At 46.7% G+C, this 20,846-nt stretch overlaps 1 protein-coding gene and 1 long non-coding RNA gene across 3 annotated transcripts in view; one reads left to right on the top strand and one right to left on the bottom strand.

Moving 5' to 3' along the window:
• The window catches only part of LOC126521699 (suppressor of lurcher protein 1-like), a 403,584-nt gene that overhangs the window by 85,321 nt on the left and 297,417 nt on the right, over window positions 1-20,846 (bottom strand). For both annotated transcript variants that reach the window (XM_050170434.3, XM_055065950.2), the window contains exon 9: window positions 709-898. In XM_050170434.3, the coding sequence (XP_050026391.1) occupies window positions 709-898 (190 nt within the window). The remainder of the gene's footprint in view (window positions 1-708; window positions 899-20,846) is intronic.
• LOC140218941 (uncharacterized) overlaps window positions 1-20,846 on the top strand; it is a 67,448-nt gene that overhangs the window by 31,797 nt on the left and 14,805 nt on the right. The gene's annotated exons all lie outside the window — the stretch shown is intronic.

Below are 20,846 nucleotides of genomic sequence, written 5' to 3'. Positions count from 1 at the left end.
GATTAATGTTTTTTTCTCGTGTCATGAGAGACTTCGAGTGATAACAGGAATCACTGAATGCTTTTGAAATTCGGTACACGGCACTGGTATTTAAGCTATATGATGGCTAAAACCAGCGCACTACGTTATAACAGACGGAAGGGCGCGAGAAAAGAAAGAAATAACGACGGCATAGATGCATACAGAATGTACAACACAAACGGGGATGTAAGTACAGCGTTGGCGCTTGTGGCGTGCCTGTACATTCAGTGTGTCTTGATGTCGTCGTTTCTTTTATCACGCCATTGCATTTATTTTAGCTATGTATCAACTTGCTCACGCTTCAGAACGATTGCATTATGTTAAGGTTCTTCCCCCCTTGTTCTGTCTGGCTTTAAGTTCTAAACGAGTGAATGACGTCAGCGTGAAGCATCTGGACTTTTTCACGGAATTCTTAATGCAAAACCGGGAAAACTCGTGTTCACTGCTGGTGAAAACGTGATGAAGTAAGCATATTTCATATTGAAATCAATGGACATGTAATAGCGTCTTGCCCTGCATAGACGCTTATTGAATCGCTGCTTTTAAAGCGGCTACGAAAGAACAAAACAAAGTTAGCGTTTATTCAAATCCACGAAGCAGTAGTGCACTAACATGCACTACTGCAGGTTGCGTATTAAGCGGGGTAGCAAGCGAGGAAAAAGAGGCAAAAAAGAAAAGCAGACTCACTCCTTGATGCCCTCGTGAGGCATGTAGAGGTCAAAGTCGGTGAACTTGATCTGGACGCGCTCTTTGCCTTCCCCTTGGAAGTGGTAGTTGCAGCGCGTGTTGGGCGGGTACGGGTTCGGGTAGTTGGGGCTCGTGATGGTGCCGTTCTTGGAGCTGTTACTCATGATCACCTGGTCACAGCTGCCGTTGCCTGCGCAGTCAGAGAATGAGGGACACAAAGGTGAGTACTGGACTGTCTTTATTTTTTATTCCTCACTGCTTAATGCATCATTGACTCGCTAGTACTGCAATAACAAAATGAAGTGCGACAGCAACAAATCAAACACAAAGAGAAAAAAAGTACAAGAACGCTATTGAAGGAGAAGTCGAAATTCAAGTCAATTACGCTATAGTACGCATTCTGCTTTAGGCATTCTTCTGATTTTGCCTACTGAAATAAAAATTTGGTTTTCGTTCGTCTATGGCACTGCGTCACGCATGTTTTGCAGAGTGTAGGAACAACCACTTCTTAGCCAACTAAGATTGGGTCATTGAATATTTGCGTAATTTATGTCGCTCACCAAATTTCTCTTCACTAATGTCGACATTGTAGCCTACCTTTTTTTGCGTACATGTATTTATATTAGGAAATGCTCGTGTATACGCGATCTTTGTGATATGGCGATATCTATGCAATCAGTGAAGTGGAGATTGCTCATTGTTCCTCCTCTAGACAGCTTTACCACAGATCAGAACCATGTGACAAGCAAATACAACCTGATATTGTTCTCCCAGCTATGGTAAATATAAAGAAAGAAAAAAAATGAAGATGCTCCCCGCTAAGGTAAATGAAAAAAAGAAAATGATGAGGAGAACTTTGCGAAGTATCCTTACGCAGTGGACATTTTCTCATCAGCGAATGGGAAACGCGACAAGGCCGACTCGAGTTTCAATGGAGGTGTCGTCAGAGACGTCGTACGCAGGAGCCGAATTCATCTGTCTAGACAAGATGCAATCAAAGCGCAAGCGATGTCACGTCTCTCCCTGCCCGATGCAAACATGTCACCCAGCGGCAGCGATACCGTGATGTGGGACGTGGTAACTCAAGCGCGGGTATCGTCCAATGATTACTGTGGTCCGTGCACACAAAAACGCAAGCACGCACGAAGCGTAATCTCCATTTTGACATCGAGAAGGCGTTTGTCCCACGCCAGGAGCCATTGGCATTGTGCTGCTTGAGCAATCTTATTACTACAAGGCCAAAGGTATACAATTCGAAAACTTCTCTTGGAGTGATTAGCGAATGCTTGTTAAGGACGCTGGATTTGTACAAATAGTGGCTGATTAATCACAACGCAGGAAGTTCGCAAGCATCAATTTTTGTGCGCTAGAAGAGTAGTGTTGCACGAGGACGCACTTATGACTTGCCAAACAAGCACATCGATCTCCTTTTGACCCTAAAATAGCATCACTTTTCTCAGCAATACATAAAGAAAAAAGAAAAAGAAAGGAAAAGGCAAGCACATTCTATTTTGTCATCTCCGCTCTGTCGTTATCGATGTACGTATACGACCAGCTCCTTCCACCAGCTAGCCGTACTTTACTCAGGTTCCAACTTGGTGTCAGGACGTGCCTCCAGTATTGTCTCGGCCACGCTTTCCCATTTCCATGAGAATCAATAACCGCTCCCTGTTTACGTCTGCAGCTCCCGCTTCTCCCTTCCCGTCATTTCCTGGGATTCTCTGGCCTCCCTATCAAACCACAACTGCAAAACTATGCTTTGCGAAGAGAGAGAGCTGCGTTACAATATGTCAACTGTGAAAGATTCGTATCAATATGACTCGCATTTCAATGCAAATCAAGGTTCCCTTCATTGAACAGTTAAAAACGAGTGGTGTATGACCCTAACCAAGCATTTCCGTCCCGAGCGGAACAAAATATTGTACTGCACGAGAACAAACTCTCCTACGCTAAGTTATAATGCTTGTCTGGCCTATGCCGCCCTGCCGGCCGAGACGAAAGGCTCGACACTTGTGCGGGTCCGAGTAAACGACGGGCTCGCCCTATGCAATGTCGACGGAGATGAGCGCAGCGATGCGGAAGCTGCGGTTGACATTGTCTGATCACGAGCCGCCATCACACCGCTGTTAGTAATCAAGAGAGGTTCGGGAGTGGCTCAATGCACTCGGTGGAACATTATTTAGCATAGTCATTGGCCTGAACTAAGTTAACGCCTGCTAATCACGAAGATTGCTTAGCTGCGACAACATTTGTGATGACGCGGCTTTTTATATGCAAAGCCAGGTCTGTAGCTTCCCCGACGCTGCACGTCACTACTTAGGGAGACAACGTGAACGTCCGCGAAGCAGGCCACCCAAGACAAAGCAACCGAGCCGCGTGGCTCGAACCCCTTTGCCGAGTGTTTACCCAGTCGTTTGGGGGCGCCACGACCGCGCACGCTAACCTCCTGAGAACACAAAACGAGGCGCCCTGCAGGACTCCGCTGCAGACACTATTGTCTCTCGACGACGTTTGCTATAGTTACACACACACACACACCGATGTAGATAGAACCCGAAGCGTGGTTTGTTGGTTCCGTCGATGGAAGAAATGCAATTAGTGTCTGACGTGCCTGCTTTTGGTTCGTTTCGAAGTATTTTTCGCATATTTTCCTACCATCCCAGTACTTTAGATAAAAGCAAATAATCTAAAAGAAACCAAAGGATGAAATGTTTTTTTTTAAATATCTTTCGTGATGTAATGCCAACCGAGTCTTTGTCGGCCACCATAAAAAAAAAAAAAAAAAGACAGAGACAATAAGACTATCGATTTTTCGTCTCACAGGAGCACTTGATGCACAAAGTCGGCTTGGACAATGCCTGCTTTCGAAGTCTAACTGCTTGCGATTTACGATTGGGAGAAGAGAAAAACGTAGATTGCTCGTGCGGATACGTCCTAACACGAGTACAGAGCTCAATGAGGGTTCAACTCCGCGCCAGAGCACCGATCGATTTTCGCACGCGACCCGCGCTCCGTGAATACAGGCCGAGAAACTGCCATTCTGTAGGTGAGGACGAAGCGGCGACAGGAGTATTTCTCAACCGTTTCGCGAACAGCAGGAAGCGTCGCGCGGCAATCGAAGTTTCGGGGCGCGCGATTAATTTATCACTCGGACGTCTTCCGGTCCCACTGGGCCAGTGCTGCGAAAACGGCGCCAGCGGGACGGCTCCACTCCTGAAAGAGTGATGGCGTCGACGACAATGACGGGGCGACTCGCGGGCACACACACGATGAGCCGTGACGAGCACGCATCGGGAACGCAATAAATAATGCCCGCGCCAAATAGCGCTTCGTCCGCGCATTGCGTCACGGAATGAGTGCAGCGCTACGAAGGTCACAGCTCGCGTTAGCCAATCACGGAAAGCGAATGTGTAGCGCGGACCAGTGTGCAGTGGGGTCAAATATAAGAGGGGAGACATCTAATGAGTCTTCACGCCCAACCTGACACCAGCCTTTCTTTTTTTTTTGTTCACCTTCACTGATAGGAATAATGCCTAAAGTGACGCAGTAGAGGCATACATTTGTTGACAAAATATATTTCTCAAGTCTTGGCAAACAGTGCGCGAATATCGATTAGGCGCTACATCTAAGAGTGAGCCATACTATACGCAGAGAAAATATATGTTTTTTTTCTGTGTGTTTGCATTTTACTAGTTATTGCGACATGTTGCACTGCGCAGCATCCTGTTTGTGCAAGCCATTGCGTTAGTAGAGGGATCGAAGCAGTAAGCGTACGCGTGAATATAGAGTGTGAACCATGAGCTAGACAGATTAATTGACTAGTTAGGTGTGTTTTTCAGAAGAACACTATTGGAATGACTTAAAGAAAACAGTGTAGCGTCACGAAGCTAAGAGACGCGGCACCACCAAGTAATAGCCAGTCATTGTATTGTCTGTTTTCAAAACAGGTAAACAGACGGCGCGGCAAAATGTACATTATGACAATAAAATGGAATCATCAAGCGTTTCGGACACGAGCGAAGGATAATATACATTTAGTTAGAGCACTTGAGGATGTTTCACACTACCTCCTACTGCGACGCGATGTGACTCAGAGCACCCTCCAGCCTATCCGACGCTGCACGCATTTAAAGTGACGCAGAGTATCGGAGCACTCTAGGCGAAGTCAACAATGACCACTCGTCCGTGCTCCCTCCTCGCTCTCTCTGCGCACGTCTCTCCCACTTGCACATTTACGTGTTACTTCTTTCGCAAGGAGGACAAGCGGCTGGAGACGCAACGGCACTTTCACCGGAATATGATTAGGAACAAGAAAGTCGGAGGCAGGTGATGTTCGCCGACGCCAGCGCACGTTTAGACACGTGTCTGTTAGAGAGAAAGACGAGACAAAGGTGGTCAGTGGCTGTAGGCGACCCCTGGGGGACCCGACCGGCTCCCGAGAAGCCCACGCGTAAGCTATACACTTCCGAAGACACACGCGAGGCAATAACGGAACGGCAGCACCTACGCCTATATCGCGGAGCCGTTCTGTACGAAACGCAAGAATAAGTGATAGACTGTAGACGTATGCCTGCGGCGATGTTACGTAACAAGGCGGCAGCGCGCTTTTGTGTCACTCGGCTGCATAATGAGGTCCCCGCAACGGCGCGTTTGCTTGGTGCAATAAGTGGCTGTTCAAGTATGCAGTGGAATCTCTCTGTGACAAAAGAGCATTTCGAGACATGCAGATGAGCGGACGTATCGTGCACCCTCTCCCCCTTCAGACCTGCTGAACGGGTGCGCTTTTTTGTTGGCGCGAACGACTTTCGCAAACAGACTACTTAACGAGCACTCGGTCGGGTCAGCTTAGATGCGCTTACGACAAATTGCGCTTGGTTGCATCATTGCCCCACTACGCACTGACTGGAACGAGTGACAGTGTTTGGCGAGGGTTTTGCTTGCAGAGCAATAATGCTAATGGGACGAAATGAAAAGAACGCTTTTGCAAATTGCGCTCACGAATTGCGGAACAGAACTTCGGACAGTTTTGTGGCACGAACGTCATCAGCACAAGAACGAAAACTCACGCAATCTTCAACGTTGGCAAACAAATGCAGAACGTCAAATAAAGAAGCAAAGGAAGAAAGATCAACCTGGTTTTTTAATGACACCAAAATATAAAAAAAATTCTTGTATATGGTGTGTTGGGTAATGGACGCACACGTAACACGCGAAAACATACCAAAAGATAAAGGAAAACGTTCTTGTTTAAGAAAATGGACTGTGGGACAAACGAAGAAGAAAAGACAGAGAGATAGAGAGAGATAGAGATAAAGAAATACCACGTATTCTTAATTCGTCGCAGTTACTGCACGCTTACTCATCTATTCAGGCTGCCTAGTCGACAACTAAGTCCTAGAGAAATCGCATAGCACAAAGACAGAGCTCTTTACGGCATTCCAGGAATTGTGCTTAGCGCACATTATCATAGGGCCTACGATACATCTGGACTGTTTAAACGGCTGTGCCGATCAATATTCCCGCGAGTCGTTCTCGATCGTCCCTCTGACGGGACAAAGGTTTATCTAAAGACAGTATTTACTCGATAAATAATCCGTAAGACGTCTTCGCAGCCATCTTACACGGGTGCTCGTGCCTGTGGCCGGGGCGGCTTAATGACGCTGAAATGACTAATCGAGCTGCAATTGCGGTACACGTTGGATTACACACACACGCCGGACTCGCTACATTAGTTCATGTCTGCAGCTCAGATCGCCATCGATAACGACGACAAGTTCACGCAGCTCTGTGTATGCGGGTGCTCCCTGAGAGGCTGCGACCCGCATGGCTTCCCTTCGACAGAGCAGTTTTCCATACTCGCATTACTGATTTGTTTACAGGGCGTGTTAGCTAGCTAACAAGGAGATGATGCCTAAAATCAAAGCTGGCATAAATTCAGCGATGTACTGTTTTCATCAATTACGATCATAAACAGACGTGGGCACGTAGGCACGAAATGGCAGGCGGTATAAATGCGCAGTGGAACTTTAAGTTCAAAACTTCAATACGAGGCACAGACACTACGAGCTAGCTTTGAAGAGTTTCGGGACAGTATGAAAAACTGTAACTTTTGTCAGGAGCTTCCATTGCGTTCACGGCAACAAGTTCTTACATTCTCTCGTTTCTCCTCATCTTTTCTACCTTTCACCCTTCTCCCACTGCAGAGTAGCCGACCGGTCGGTTACTTTGGCCAACCTCAGTGCCTTTATACTCTTACTCTCTCACTATTTTGAACCAATAACAAAAAAAAAAAACCTTTTACGTGGTGCGCGTACTAGACTTCTTTCACGGCATTAAAAAAAAAGAAAAACGGGGATGGATGGCAATGAAAAGGGAGCGCACAGCTACTCTATGAAGCTGCCTCAAGAGAGCAATGATTCTTGCTTCTATAAAATCAGTGTTCTCCTGACGTTAGAACAGTTTGGGAATGCCTACTTACAGGAGACGGAGTCCGAATATTATGTCGTAAATAAACAAGTATCTGTAAAAGTGCTGGTCATCGGGATTAATAAATATTCGTTAGAGAAATGGATACAAGCTCAAGTGTCATATTTTTATGTTTTTCAACCGACTATTGCAGATTGCAGATAAATATTGCAGATTAAGACGAGTGAGGCCGGAAGACCAGCCAAATAAAAAAAAAACAATAACTTCACATTGAAGGTGAAAAGATGGGGCGTTTCTAAGAGCTCACGAAGCCCTGGTAAACAGACTGTGACACTGCGTCATGTGTACACAACTAGTATTTAGTTCTTCCACATCTTTAACCAAATGACTTTAACCAAAAGACTAGTTAGTACCCAGTTGGTTCTGATGCGTTAAACTATTGGAAAGTAAAAAAATAATAAAAGGGCGAATAATTTTACAATTCAATCACACTGAACACGGCAGAACTGGTACAATATTCGGAAGGTACCACTTAAGGCACCGACGTGATCACATTGTGCGTGGGTAAATAAATAATTAAGCATAGCAATTTTCGCGAGACAGTTCTGCCAACTCCTCCGTAGCCAAGCGGGGTGGAGTTAAAGCTTAGGGTTGAAAGAGCCACCCGATGGAGTTCCCCCGAGTGCTCTCGTCTTTGCAGAAAGATTGCACTATCTCGAAAGGATTCACTTGTGTACAGTGCACCACCGAACTTACTTTTGATCTTCCATTAGCACTACACAAAACCATAAGACGACCGAACCTAAGTGACGCATGGTCGTCTTTTTATTTCAGGTATTCATCTGGTGGTCTCTCCATTAAGTGCTGTTGGAAAATGAAGGACTGCTTCTGGAAAAAGCTACCGCATCGCAATTGAGATCCAAAAGACAATAAGCGCTACACTCTCCAATATCGAAACAGCGCCAAGTTTGGAAGAAACGCACTGAATCAGTGATTCCTAGTTATAAAAGCACTGGGATAGTTTCATAAGAGTTGAACCGATCGGAAGCTGAACAGGAGAGACAAAAGTCGAAGCGGCTCGAAGAGATGAGAGCAAACGTCTCCTCCGACCCGCGTCTCCTTGCCCTTGCCAACATCATACTACACACGTTCGAAACATCGAAGTTGACAGCGATAAAAAACGACGCGGATGCGAAGGTGCCTAAAGACGAAAAGGAAGACAGGGAGAAGGTATACAGGAAAGAAAGCGTTGACTCGGCTGGCTGGTATCACAGTTGAAGCTTCCGTCTCGCCGTCTTCCTCCGTTCTTTATTTTTCTTCTAAATTTAGTATCAAGATGAAGCTCTTCTTTTAACGGAAAAATCGGAAACAATGCGACAAGTGTGCCTTTCGCGTTCTCCCGCGTCGCTTCAGCTCTTTCCGTCCCCGATGTTTACAACTTTCGCTCTTCAGCACCTTCCTTCGATTCCTCCTCGGAGGGCGGTGTTTTCAAAACGCACACATGACTTTCTTTTTTTCCCCTGGAGACTGAAGTCGTACTAATGTTTACTTTTTTTATTTCGGGGATGTGCCCTGTGTGACCGGCGAAACGAAGGCTTTTATTCTGGGCGTCAGACTTGATTTTACCGATGCCGAGACAGCTGCTGGCGGCGGCAGCACCGCAAGGAGGAACATTTCTTTCGAGACGTGTCCATCGACGTTTCGGTGTTTAGTTGCTCCCCTGACACGCGAAGGATTCCTTTTTAAGACACACCTATCGCGCGTGACTCTTCCATCCAGCACCGATATTGGCTCGGAAGCCGGCTGTCTCCGCATCGCTAAAAGCGTGCACGGCTTTTCGAAGCACGAATGGTAAAGCTGGGCTTTCTGTGATGGAGCGGCGAGATAAATTTTCAGCGAAAGCCGAGCTCTTCAAGAACGAAAAAAAAAAAGACTTGTAGCACGCTACCCGCGTTCTGTTCTCTATGGAGGCGGGCATTATAGGCGAATTTCTGGATTTGGTATTTCCGCCAGAGTCACTGTATCGCCGAAGTATAAGTACCCACAGCGATGGATCTGCGGCTGTGGCCTTCTTTTTCTGACCAAGTGGTCGTGGGTGCGATGCCTGGCCCCAGCTGCTGTATTTTGATGCGAGTGGAATGCAGAACCACGGCCGCTCGATGCAAAGCAAGGTGCGGCCAGCTAACGTCGCGCCGCGGACAATAGGCGGGCGCGTCTCGGCCGAATTTACAGTTGCGACCGCCTTTCTTGGTGAGGGCGCCACTGTTTGGGAATACTTTCGCGACTTCGCGCAGAGGCTAAACGGGCGTTGGTTCTCGCGTCAGAACGTGTTTGCCTCGTGCGAGATGTATTCATATGGTGCTTTTTCGCGTGCGTGTGTGTGAACAAGTTTGCCTGTGCTTGCTGTACTTGGTTAAGGCTCTTCGGTGTGCGTGTGTGCCGTATCCAGCCTCGTTCATGTGGCGCGATGCCGCGCAACTGTTGTGCGCCACTCTGCGACACAAATGCCAAAAAGGACCCGAATGTGAAATATCACGAGTTCCCCTGAGACTCGGAACGTCGAGAAGCTGAAAAATATCTCTCGCCAAGGAGTGCCGGGCCACTCTACAGGGTGATAGCAAATATGGACAATGGAGGCTTGACGTACCCTAAAATTGAAGTTAAGCTTTGCCAGCTGACTTACATCTTTGTTCAGCGGGTCATGAAGACAGATGAGATTCGAAAAAGCAGCAATCTGTGCCACCTGTTGATATCAGCATTACTTCCACGTTTAACACAGTATCGGCAGTTAATGTGTGGGAGAAAGGACCATGCTCACACTGAGGAGCTTGCAAAATATTCTTGAGGAAGTTGCTGCGGCCCCTCTTAGCCAACTGGCCTAGGAATGTTAATTCAACAGTGGAGCTACTTTTGAGGTTGTCGCATAAACCTCTCTCAAGGAAGGTTCCCCGTTTGTGAATACCAGCGCATATATTCTCCTTTGCTTATGAAAAAAGTGTCAAGCAGCTGGCTGAAGCATCTTTTGCACTTTTCTTGGCTGCAGCTGCACTTGTAAACTTCCGACAACTTCACCTGTATTGAATTGTTTGTTTCTATTAATGACTTAAATGTGGACACCCGGCATGTAGCCAGATTTCTTTTTTTTTTAGCAGAGCCTGAGGTGATTTTGATGCCAAGCAGGATGGGGATGAGGGAGACGTTAAAAAGGGCGCACTCCTTAGATAAACTCCAGCATCACTCAATATGCTTCGCCTTGATAAGAAACATCTACTGATGATTATTTGCAATGATAAGCGTTTTTATGTCATCTACGTTAGTTTGCATTACTTGGGAAACTCGGTACAAGTTCTCTCTATGTAAACGTCTTGCATAGCGTATACACGTGTTCACGAGAAGTGAATAAATTTACTGATAGATTGCTTCAAGCAGAACCTCTCGATGGAAGTGCGTTACCCGGTCGTGCATCGTACGGGCAACCGTCACGGATAGCGTTCAGGCGTATTATATATAGAATACATTTCCACCCCTGTGACAATCTGTTGGCGTTTGTGGCATAATCAGCACTTCTAACGACGACTTAAATATTTTACCTGCAATTTACAAATATAAAACGCATTATTTACGCCTTGATTGAAGTGGAGATCGCGCGTGCTGACGCAGCTGTGAAGGCGCTCTCTATCAGCAGCCGTCCCCGAGCAGTGGCGCCGCAGCGGGCGCGCGGAGAACTAGGCCCGAGATACCGTTCAGGCGCGACGCGGTGGGCCGCACCCTGTGCTTTTGCACTGAGCGGCCGTGGCAGAACAGTTGTGCACTTAGGCTTGGGTGCACGTTATAAATTTCCATGTAGTGAAAACCCAGTCACAGTTCTCTCCGCTAGGGTGACACTTAGAACCAGGATATTGCTGCGGGGCGTCGAAGTAAATCAATCAATCAATCAATCAATCAATCAATCAATCAATCAATCAATCAATCAATCAATCAATCAATCAATCAATCAATCAATCAATCAATCAATCAATCAATCAATGCGTCGAATAATCGAGCTTTATGCGTGGAACTAAGCACGCGTAGAAAGCACTGGGCGAAGTTCGTCAGCATAAGGAAAGCTTTTGACATAGATATAGAAATAAAACTCAGAAAGTCGTTTTCATTGCTCATTCGGACATGAAACTGAAACACAAGAGCACTGCTTTCAGTGTTTTAGTCTTTCGAAAGAGCTGAAGCACCTAGTATGGGCGAATCGAAGTTTTTATTGCCGCGATTTTGGGAAATCGTTGTCCGACTATCGGGGGATGCTTGTCAACCAGCCTGAATGTCATCGCACAGAGCGATACGATTTCAATTGAGAAACTATAGGCCTGTTTCGCGTAAAAGAAGTTGAGCTTTCTATTAAGTGAGCACAGTGCCGAAATTCGTGAAGAGCGACCTTGGAAAGGAAATAGCACCCAAAGACTGTTGGAGAAAGTCATAACTGGAGATGGAGACCCGAGTTTCTGGTATTGCAGACACTTTCCTGTTTCCTCAGGCCTAAATCAAATTTGAAGAGACGTCAATTTTAAACTGCGAAGGATACACAGATAAAAGCGATGATATAGAGCTGCGAACTATCTAATAAAATGGCTTCTAGAAATGTTTCACAATATTGGAAAGCCAGCGACGTGCCAGGCTTTTAGTATTTTTTATTGCCATGACAGAAGGAAGTGTTGACGCACAAAAAAAAATAAGTCGAAGTTTCGCCCGAAAGGCGAAGCATTGGTTGCTATAGCAAATTAGCAGACACCTTGAGAAGTGACGATGCTAGTTTTATCGACCGTACAAACTTGTAAACATTCGCTTACGAACAAAGCATGGTGTCACACTCGATGACCGCGGACACTCGCTATGCAAACACTGGCGTGAGGAAATGCGGAAGGAGCAGCGAGCGCAGTGATCTACGTGCTGCCTATCGCTTCAACGCAAACTGAGCGGCGATGAAGCAACGCAAACACAGCGAATACTAAGCTATAAGCCGTCAACGCACCTAGACTCTGTCCCTAGATAGGGCCGGCGTGACCACGCCATACGCAGTTTCCGCCGAAGTAGAACGCCTCGCTATCTCCCCTTCCCCTGGTGCCTTGCGAGCGACGGAAGACAGCGTGCTTCCTCCGTGCCTTCTTTCCTTGCGCGCGCAAGAGTGAGCCACCACCGTCGGCTCACCCTCGAAAGCTTTCACTCGCACATAGAGCATGCGGCGCGCGGCAACGATGTTATGGTCCTTGGACTTCATACGGACCATAACGGCGATGCCGACTCCGCCTACGACGACGACAGCTGAAATGCGCCTGGAGTGTCCAAATAACTGCGATCGCAATACAAAAATTTGAGGACGCTTAAGCTTCGCATTTAAGAGTGTAACGCGATAGCATTCAAAGATCCCTGACTGCTTCTCACACTTCCAGACACCTGCAGCTTACGTAACCGTGATGTTTACCGGGAAACGCTGACAGCTAACGCTATGCACGAAGGCGATCTTTCTGGTAGAAACGCGGCCTCATGCGTGGGGCGTGGTTCACGGAGGCGAGCGCCATCTGGAGGTGTTGCAAGGAACCGGGCGCACCGATGTATGAATGGTAGAAACGCTGGAAAAGGTGTCTGTGTTTAGTTTCGGAGTAACAGAATTATCTTTTCTCTTAATCCGACGCTATCACGTCTGTAGGTTGTGAGTAAGACGTACTTTACGATTTTTTAGGCATTTTCCCGAAGAAATTCCATTAGTTCAGTAACTTCCTTGCGCTACACGGAGTGCCCGCGTGGTTGCGTATGCGTGGTGTGGAATGATTTTTCGCAAAGAGATTGTCGACGCTAGACGCCGGATTTTTTGCAGCACGGGACCCTTAAGCACTTCTTATGAGTTGTGAATGCGAAAGCGTTAATAGAGAGTTATTGCTCAGCGAGCCAGAGGCCCAGCGGGCCAGCCTAGACGCCAGTGCGTATGCACGGTACAACATACGCAGTGGCGTCTACGCTCACCTGCTGGGTCCGCTAGACCCGCTGGCTAACTGAGCTATAACTCTCTAATGTCTATCTGAACGACGCTGGGTGGTCCTTCGAGTTATGAACTTCTCGCAGGCAAGCGAGCGCGTTGGGAGGTGCCTTTTGATTCGGCCTTACCAAGGCGCAGTTAGAACTCGGGCGAGAGCTTGCGTGGGCAAGGAACGTGCAGATAACACAGGCATCCGAGAGCAAGGGTAACGTGACGCACTCGTGACGTGACGTCGCAGACAATGGGAAGTTTTTCGCCGCTACATACGCCATCGGCGCTTTCACTCAACGGGAAATTTGACGCTTTCGCATCAATAACGTGCCGGCGCACTACTTTTCGTATGGAATTGGTAATACAGTTAGGCAGATAGCATTCATCAAACAAATTTTTTAGATCATACAGGATCTTCTAAATTCGCCCCTGTCATCTTCTAAATTCTAGTCATTCAGCTGGATTACTAGAGGAGGCGGACATTACTTCCCAGAAAAATCGATATGCATTATCGTCGAATTAAGAGAATTGCACAAATTAAGCTTTTGACTAATTACTTGACGGCGCGGATTGCAATTTAAAAGGAATTGTAGCCAGTTATTTTGCAAGCGTATGAACTTGGAACAAGTTGTCAGGACGACACGAGTCTCCAAATAACCATTCACAATTTGTGCGACGAAATACATCGGCGTTCGAGTTGCTTTGGGCTTCAATGCACAGAACGGCGTTTTGTTAAAAAGGTAAATGGGACAACAGCGCACGTTTACCGCAAGTGTCGCGCCGCGTTATCTCGAAAGCTAACACTGATACGGGTTAGCCGACGCAAGCGCGACCTTTCACAACACTGTACGGTATTCGAAAGACAAACTGAATCTGGCGTTCTTTGTTCATCAATCCTTTTTGTGCTCATCTGGCGCGCAGCAGCAGAGAGGACGTTAACCAAAATTGCACCTTTTCCCGACCGGTAGCGCTACGCTATTTCGCGAAAACACCACGTACGAAGTCTCGAAGTCTTCGTTGACGCCGATCTTGATGTACCCACTCATCGCAGGGTAAAAACAAAACAGGATAAAAAGAACGATGGCTAGGGCAGCGTTAAAAGAAGAAAAAAAAAGACGTTTTTTTAAAAAAAAATAAATTTCACGTTTTCTATCGAAACGTCCTGTTTACTACGCTCAAAAAAACAGAACCACAAAAGCCTCGTCGCTGTACAGCGGCCATGTCGCTAAACCAAAAGCGCAGATATATAGTCTAGAGGAGTGGACGTTCTTGTTGGTAAAAATTCTGTCCCGCTTCTGCCGAAACACAGAAAGGGGAGGGTGCAGTGAAAGAAGCCGGTAGTCATTGCGCTTTATTTGATGTCAGTTCCAGCTTTTCATTAACCTTCACGGTGTTGTTGGCTCAACCGTAATAGCTTTCCTTTTTTTTTTCGCTAAGAAAACGAAGCAAGCGTGTGGAAAATTGAATTTCTCATTCTTAGACTACATTTTTTCAACGTAACAGTGCTTGTGTCAGACACTTTTTATTTCTTTTAATTTTCTTTCACTGTTATCGTTGAGGGCCCCAAGTTTCATTCGCGCTAGAGCTGCAAATAAGATTTTAAAAAAATGAGCCAGTATTAGGGCTGTGCATCGTCTGCGTTGCGCAGAAGCACTAAGGTTTCCATTTTGCGAAATTAGAAAAAGAAAGGAAAGAAATTTGCGAAACAATTTCAAAGTGGCAGGAGATGGCATCGCAAGTGCAGCTAAAGCAAGGTTACCCGTTTCTCCAGAGTGTGTGCGATGTTTTTAAAAACCGGTGTATTGAGGCTTTAGAGCGAGAGATGTCTTCGTTGCCTCAGCCACTTCACTTTATAATTATCCGCGCGTGCATTCTTCTTGCACTTTTGTCGCTTCGTTTTTGCGAGGTGCTCTGGTACTGACGCGTTTCTCCCTGTCACATCCACGAGCTCGTTTGGAGCGAGCATTTCTTTACCCTTGACTAGGCATTCGCTTCACTGCAACGAACCGAGCCACTGCATTGTGCGCCGCTTTCCTCCTTGCTTTTGAGATGCCATCGACTTGAAATTTTTTTATTTTCCTTACTTCTTTTGTATACGGCCACTGGCATCATTTAAGCTGGAATAGCTATGACGTCGGTAGCAGAGGCAGAAAATTTGATACGAGGCTTTAAATACGGCGACGCACACGTAATTTATTCACGCTAGTATGAAAAAGAAGAGAGAAGAGAAGGAAGCAACTCGTTCATTCTTTACAAATGCCCATTTCACGGCAGATCTCATTAACAACTTGTTAGGCGCCGCCTGAAAAGTAGAATCGACGGGCAATTTAATTTCGACGGACGGAAATTACGTACGTTGTCGAGGCTCCATTCCCGATTAAGCGGTTCCCCGGGGCCGAGCGTCTTGGGGAAAGGCTCACCTTTTTTTTTAATACTAGTACATTTTTTGATAAGTTAGTTCTCATCCAGCGAAGAGCGCGGACGAATTGCTGCGTTCGTAGCCCAGGCATATATCTTTTTTTTTTTTTTGCACCTTGTTAGAGCGGCTCAGATTTTAAATCACGGTTAACGCTGTCTTTACACCGGTTGCCGAGAGTCTGCGAATCAGAGTAAATGAGATGCCATGAGCGCGAAAAAAAGAAAGCACCACCTGAGGGCTGATATCCGTTAGAGCGAACGTGCGTGTTATAGCCACGTTGATAACGAACGCGGTTATTGTTTTTGAAACGTTCCTATATATGACGCAGCATGGGAAGAGGATTCTCCCTCTTAAATGCATAATTGAGCTAGGTTAGAGAGAGTTTCTATGAATTTGAATGTTACTATCTACATCTTCAACATCATCGAAGGTACATAATAAAACGATCCTTAACTCGATGCAGTTGACGTCACGTTATTTATTCATCGCATTTTACGGCTTGTTTTATCATGCACTTGTTGGCGATCTCAGTAATTTCACTGTTGCAGGTTCTTCAAATTTCCTTCACAAACGCCACCGCGTGCCTGATTCCTAGGACAAACTTGAGTGAGAGGATACTTAGCATTAACGGCATACCAGCTGAAAAAATAAAAATAAAATGCCAACTCAATCTCAAGCGACCAGTCACATTTTTGTTTGACTTCTTGCGCGTCATTGAGTTTATGCGACCAAATTACACTACATCACAAGTGCGGTGTGTGTGTCCTATTCTTCATCTGCGTCCTGGTTCTACAGTTTCGCTACACTGAACGCCTCAGTGATGAATCAACAAGCTGCCCAAATCACACCTTGTTGGCCATCACTGTCTACAGCGTGGGTTTGTAATTCCTATAAGTGTCATAACTTATCCGTCATCTTGCTTTCCGCAGGAAGACGCGAAAATTTGGGCATCCGTCTAAGCGAGGAGCGGCATAATTTTTTTTAGTATTTTGAAAGACTTACAGCAGACGACAACAACCTTCCCCTTCCCCTCCCCCCCCCCCCCAAAAAAAAAATATGCATGACAGACGACAGGAGAACTTTGCATACATATAGGCCTAGGCTAGAGAACTGCATGTCTGAGCAGTGAGCGTAACTTGCAGCACAGCCGGTGGCGACATGGCCGCAGCAGCGAAGCACTCGAGCGTCTGTAAAGATAAATATTTTCTCTCGTCGGGTCTCTCACCGCCTCCGTATCTGCACGTGACTGCGAGGCAGCGCTGCTGGTGAACACTGCACCGAGATGCCGCTGGCCATAAACGTCACCGCTGGACGACATTTCGTCCGACAGGCGGTGCTGCCCGGCAAGACTGCCGCCGGTCGAAAGCCGGCGGCACTTGGCGTTGCTATTCTCGGAGGCCATTTTGGCGGTGGGCCGCGAAAGGCGTGGGCCGCGCGCACTATAGCGCCGAGTTGACGGCTTTCTCGGGTGTTTCCTTATTTTTTCCTCTCCTCGAGCTAACGCGCCTGCTCACCCGCCCGTTGAGATGAAAAGCCCGCGAGCGCATTTTCCTCAGGTGAGCACGGCGGCGCAGTTAAGTGCACCTACCGCTTCGGGTCCCACTGGTCACGGCGCTCTGCTACTGAGCACGTAGTCGCGGGTTGGACTCCCGGTGAAGCACGCACAGTTCGATGGGGGTGGAACGCGGGAGCGCTCCTGTATCCCGTTTTGAGACCATGTTAAGCCACACTGAGAGCATGATACACGTTGACATCAATCCCGAGTCCTCCCCGCGACGGCATCATTCAAAGCCTGTGTGTTGCTCTTGAAATTTTGGAATCAATGGCCGACAACGCTCTCTGCAATGCCTGTCTTTGCGAGGAGACTCTGGAACACAATCTGTGCGACTGTCCTGAATATAATGTTCAGCGACAGTCCCTGGCATCCGTTCTAGCGCACCTTGACACTAGACCATTGTCACTCCAAACGATTTTCACATGCCGCCAACAGAAGACATCGCAGCTGAAGGCGACGAAGAGACTACTTCGGTTTTTGAAAGAGACGGGATTTGACCAGTGGCTGTGACAGTGATATCACGTACCACGCAAGAGTGATGGACTCTAACTGGCGATGTGTATGCTGTGCTATGTGCTCTCTCTCTCTCTCTCTCTCTCCCTTCCCCATTTTTCATCCCCTCCATCCCGCTCCCATGTGTAGGGTAGCAAAGCGGTTAAGCTAAACTGGTTAACCACCCTGCCTTTCCTTCTCCACTTTTCCTTCCTTCCTTGGAATCAATCAATCAATCAATCAATCAATCAATCAATCAATCAATCAATCAATCAATCAATCAATCAATCAATCAATCAATCAATCAATCAATCAATCAATCAATCAATCAAATGAATGAATGAATGAATGAATGAATGAATGAATGAATGAATGAATGAATGAATGAATGAATGAAACTAACGCTATGTGCACACAGGGGAAGATGGCTCGCAGGCGTTTGTAGTCCATCGCGGATTACAAGGGTTTATAATGCTTTTATATAAGTTGGTTGTGAGCGCGCGTGGTTTGGATTCATCTTACTTAGCTTGTCCACGAGTCTGTAGCAATCGAACAAGCGCTCAAGCGGCGCTACCAAACAGCGTTAGCGTTTTCTTTCCAATTATTCTAGAAAGATGCTGACGGCTGCATTTTCTCCCACAGGTACTCTCGCATTTAATCGGCCCTCGCCTGGAGATCTCAGCGTGCTATTGTAAAGACTGCGCCTATGAAACCATCAGCGCTGCCGTAACTCCTGAAGCTCTTTTTTTTGCAGCTTTATTGGTCTACTGCCGATGAAGAAGCTCGGGAGGCCTTTCGTCGAACGTAACTGCTTCGTCGGAACTTTTGTTCAGCAAGCGGCGAAAGCATCGTTAAGTGCGGATGTGAGCATTAAGCATACACGGCAGAGAGGCGATGAACAAAGGCGCTCACTTGCAACTGATTAGGGAATCAAAAGTTGCTAGGTTTGTACGTGGCGATGACTATAATGCTTTGAAGCATTTAGCTAGGAACATTGTCATCTCTCTCATACCTGTTCTGCGATTTTAAACGTTAAAAAAAAAAAAAAAACATGCGTGCTTTTCATGCAAGGTCGCTCTAGCTAGACTTAGTCGACCAAATTAAGCAGCACTGAAAGCTTTATTTCACGAAATATTTGCCTTAATTTATTCGTGGGCAGCGGCGCGTAATGACAGGAATTCCACACGATCCCTCGACGTCTCATGCCTGGCTTTTTCTGTAGAATTTCACCATTATTTGAACGTGTCATGCCTTCCGGGCTCGCTGAGCAGCTTTCGTTTATTTTCAGTAGCCGCCTACTCGTGTACACAGGTCTACGAGCCAGATATGACGTTATAGTGTGCAGCCGAATGACATCATGTTTTGCATGAAAGAGGGACAATCATTTATGTATGTACGCCTCGGCGGTTCTTTGGTCCCTGACAGAAAAAAAGAACAAGAAACAAAAAAGTGAAACGTGTGGCTTATTTCCCACGTAGGAGAAAGCGACCAACTTTAAGTTTTGGAATGTTCATAGCGTCACCGCACGATTCCCTTAATGGGACTAGATGTAATTTTAGGAGCTCTCCAGCCAAGTGAACACAAACCTACACGTGTCGCTTTGATGTGGGCATGTGTAGAGCGGTGCTGCGCAATTATAGTCTCTTGGAGGGTCATCACATATCGCACAACCTTCTTTCTGCATCATTTCGCAGACGATTCAGTCAGAGTAATGGTTCTTCTTCCGCTCTCTCTCTCTCTCTCTCTCTCTCTCCGAGACTTCCGAGTTTCGTGGCCAGAGCGCCGACATATCTTCCCCTCCACTACTTTTCTGTTGCTTCCTGGAACAAGGCGGATGTGCTGATACTTTTATTCTTCGCGTATTGAGTTGAAAACGCCGATACAGTTCAAGTCGCACATCCTCTGGCAGATGAACGCGGTGCTCTGACTTGAGATGGCTGTCGGCCGCGTCCGGTCTGAATGTCGGAAAGATGCAGCACCACCGAACAACCCTTATCGGTGATGCTGCAACGTCTGACAGCGTGCCTTGAGACTTTTGACGGGAAACTTAAAAGTTATCTTAGGGCGCAACTCCAACAACGTCACGAGTAGAATGAAAAAAAAAATTTTTTTTCTCCTCCAGCCAAGTTTTTTGCTCTGCTCCGCACGCTCAATATCGTGCAGCATAGCTTCAGCTGGAAGTAGGAGTCCAACCAATCAGGAGTCGAATTCGCGAAACTCTCAGCACGCGGGCTTCTTGCGTTACTGACCAGCGCGTTGGACTCAGTGCTGTTGAGTGCAGTGACTGGCCAGTGCGGAGTTGCGGGACAGTGACGACACGTTGGACAGCAGGCTAGCTGTCTTCAGTTCGAGGCCCGCACGAACCTCCACAAGACGATGCACAGTAATAGCGATGGGAGAGCAAAAGTGGCCGCGCCGCCACCAAGCTCCGACACAGCTCGATCAATCTTCGTCACGGAGCTCTCAGCACGAAAGCTTCCCGGGCGAATGTTTCGGTTTGTTTCGGCAAACGTGAGCTGCCGCTTTAAAACTTTCGTGGTCGAGCGGTGTAGCTGCAAGATCGTAACATTGAGACATGATCCCGAAGCGAGCCTGCAAGCTGTATATGTTTATGTTATTTATTTTTATTTAACTTAACCGGTATGCTTCCTGTCCTCCGTGTCAGCTTCATATCATCTCTCCCGGCTTTTCTCTCGCATGGTAATGTATAGCACAAGGTTTCACGCGCAAACAGAGATTGCAACTTCGAACACTTGGCTGTTGACGTTGGCTCACGTAGATCGCCTTAAGAGATTGAGTTTTTGATCCCGACTTTTCAAAGGACGCCGCATGAAATTGGATGCTTAGCAATTCAGTTTTCTTTCGGCAGCGCTTCTAATAAAACACAGAATAATAAAAAATATATATGCTACTCTTTTTTCCTGGGTTAGCAAGAAAAAAGCGAGAAACGTTTCTTATCATAGAAGCAAACCTAAACAAAGTGGCTAGGAAGTCAGTCCATCTTAGGCAGAACGTACTAAAGAGTGATAAGCAAGGCGTCGATCCAACTTCCACTTAGCCGTTTCTGTCAACTTTTAATTTTAGGATTGGAAGTGCTGTCGGCTTAGTCCATACAACAAGCCAGACTCAAAACTTGGAAGAAAGTAAAGGCAACACACTTCTGCGACGTTACAACGTCGAAAGGCACTGTCGGACAGATTTTATCCTGATAGATGACAACTCAAGATTGTACA

The sequence above is a fragment of the Dermacentor andersoni genome, chromosome 6, assembly GCF_023375885.2.
Source record: "Dermacentor andersoni chromosome 6, qqDerAnde1_hic_scaffold, whole genome shotgun sequence".
Classification (NCBI taxonomy): Eukaryota; Metazoa; Arthropoda; class Arachnida; order Ixodida; family Ixodidae; genus Dermacentor; species Dermacentor andersoni.
The sequence above is the reverse complement of the archived record's forward strand: the minus strand, read 5'-3'. Positions and strand labels throughout refer to the sequence as shown.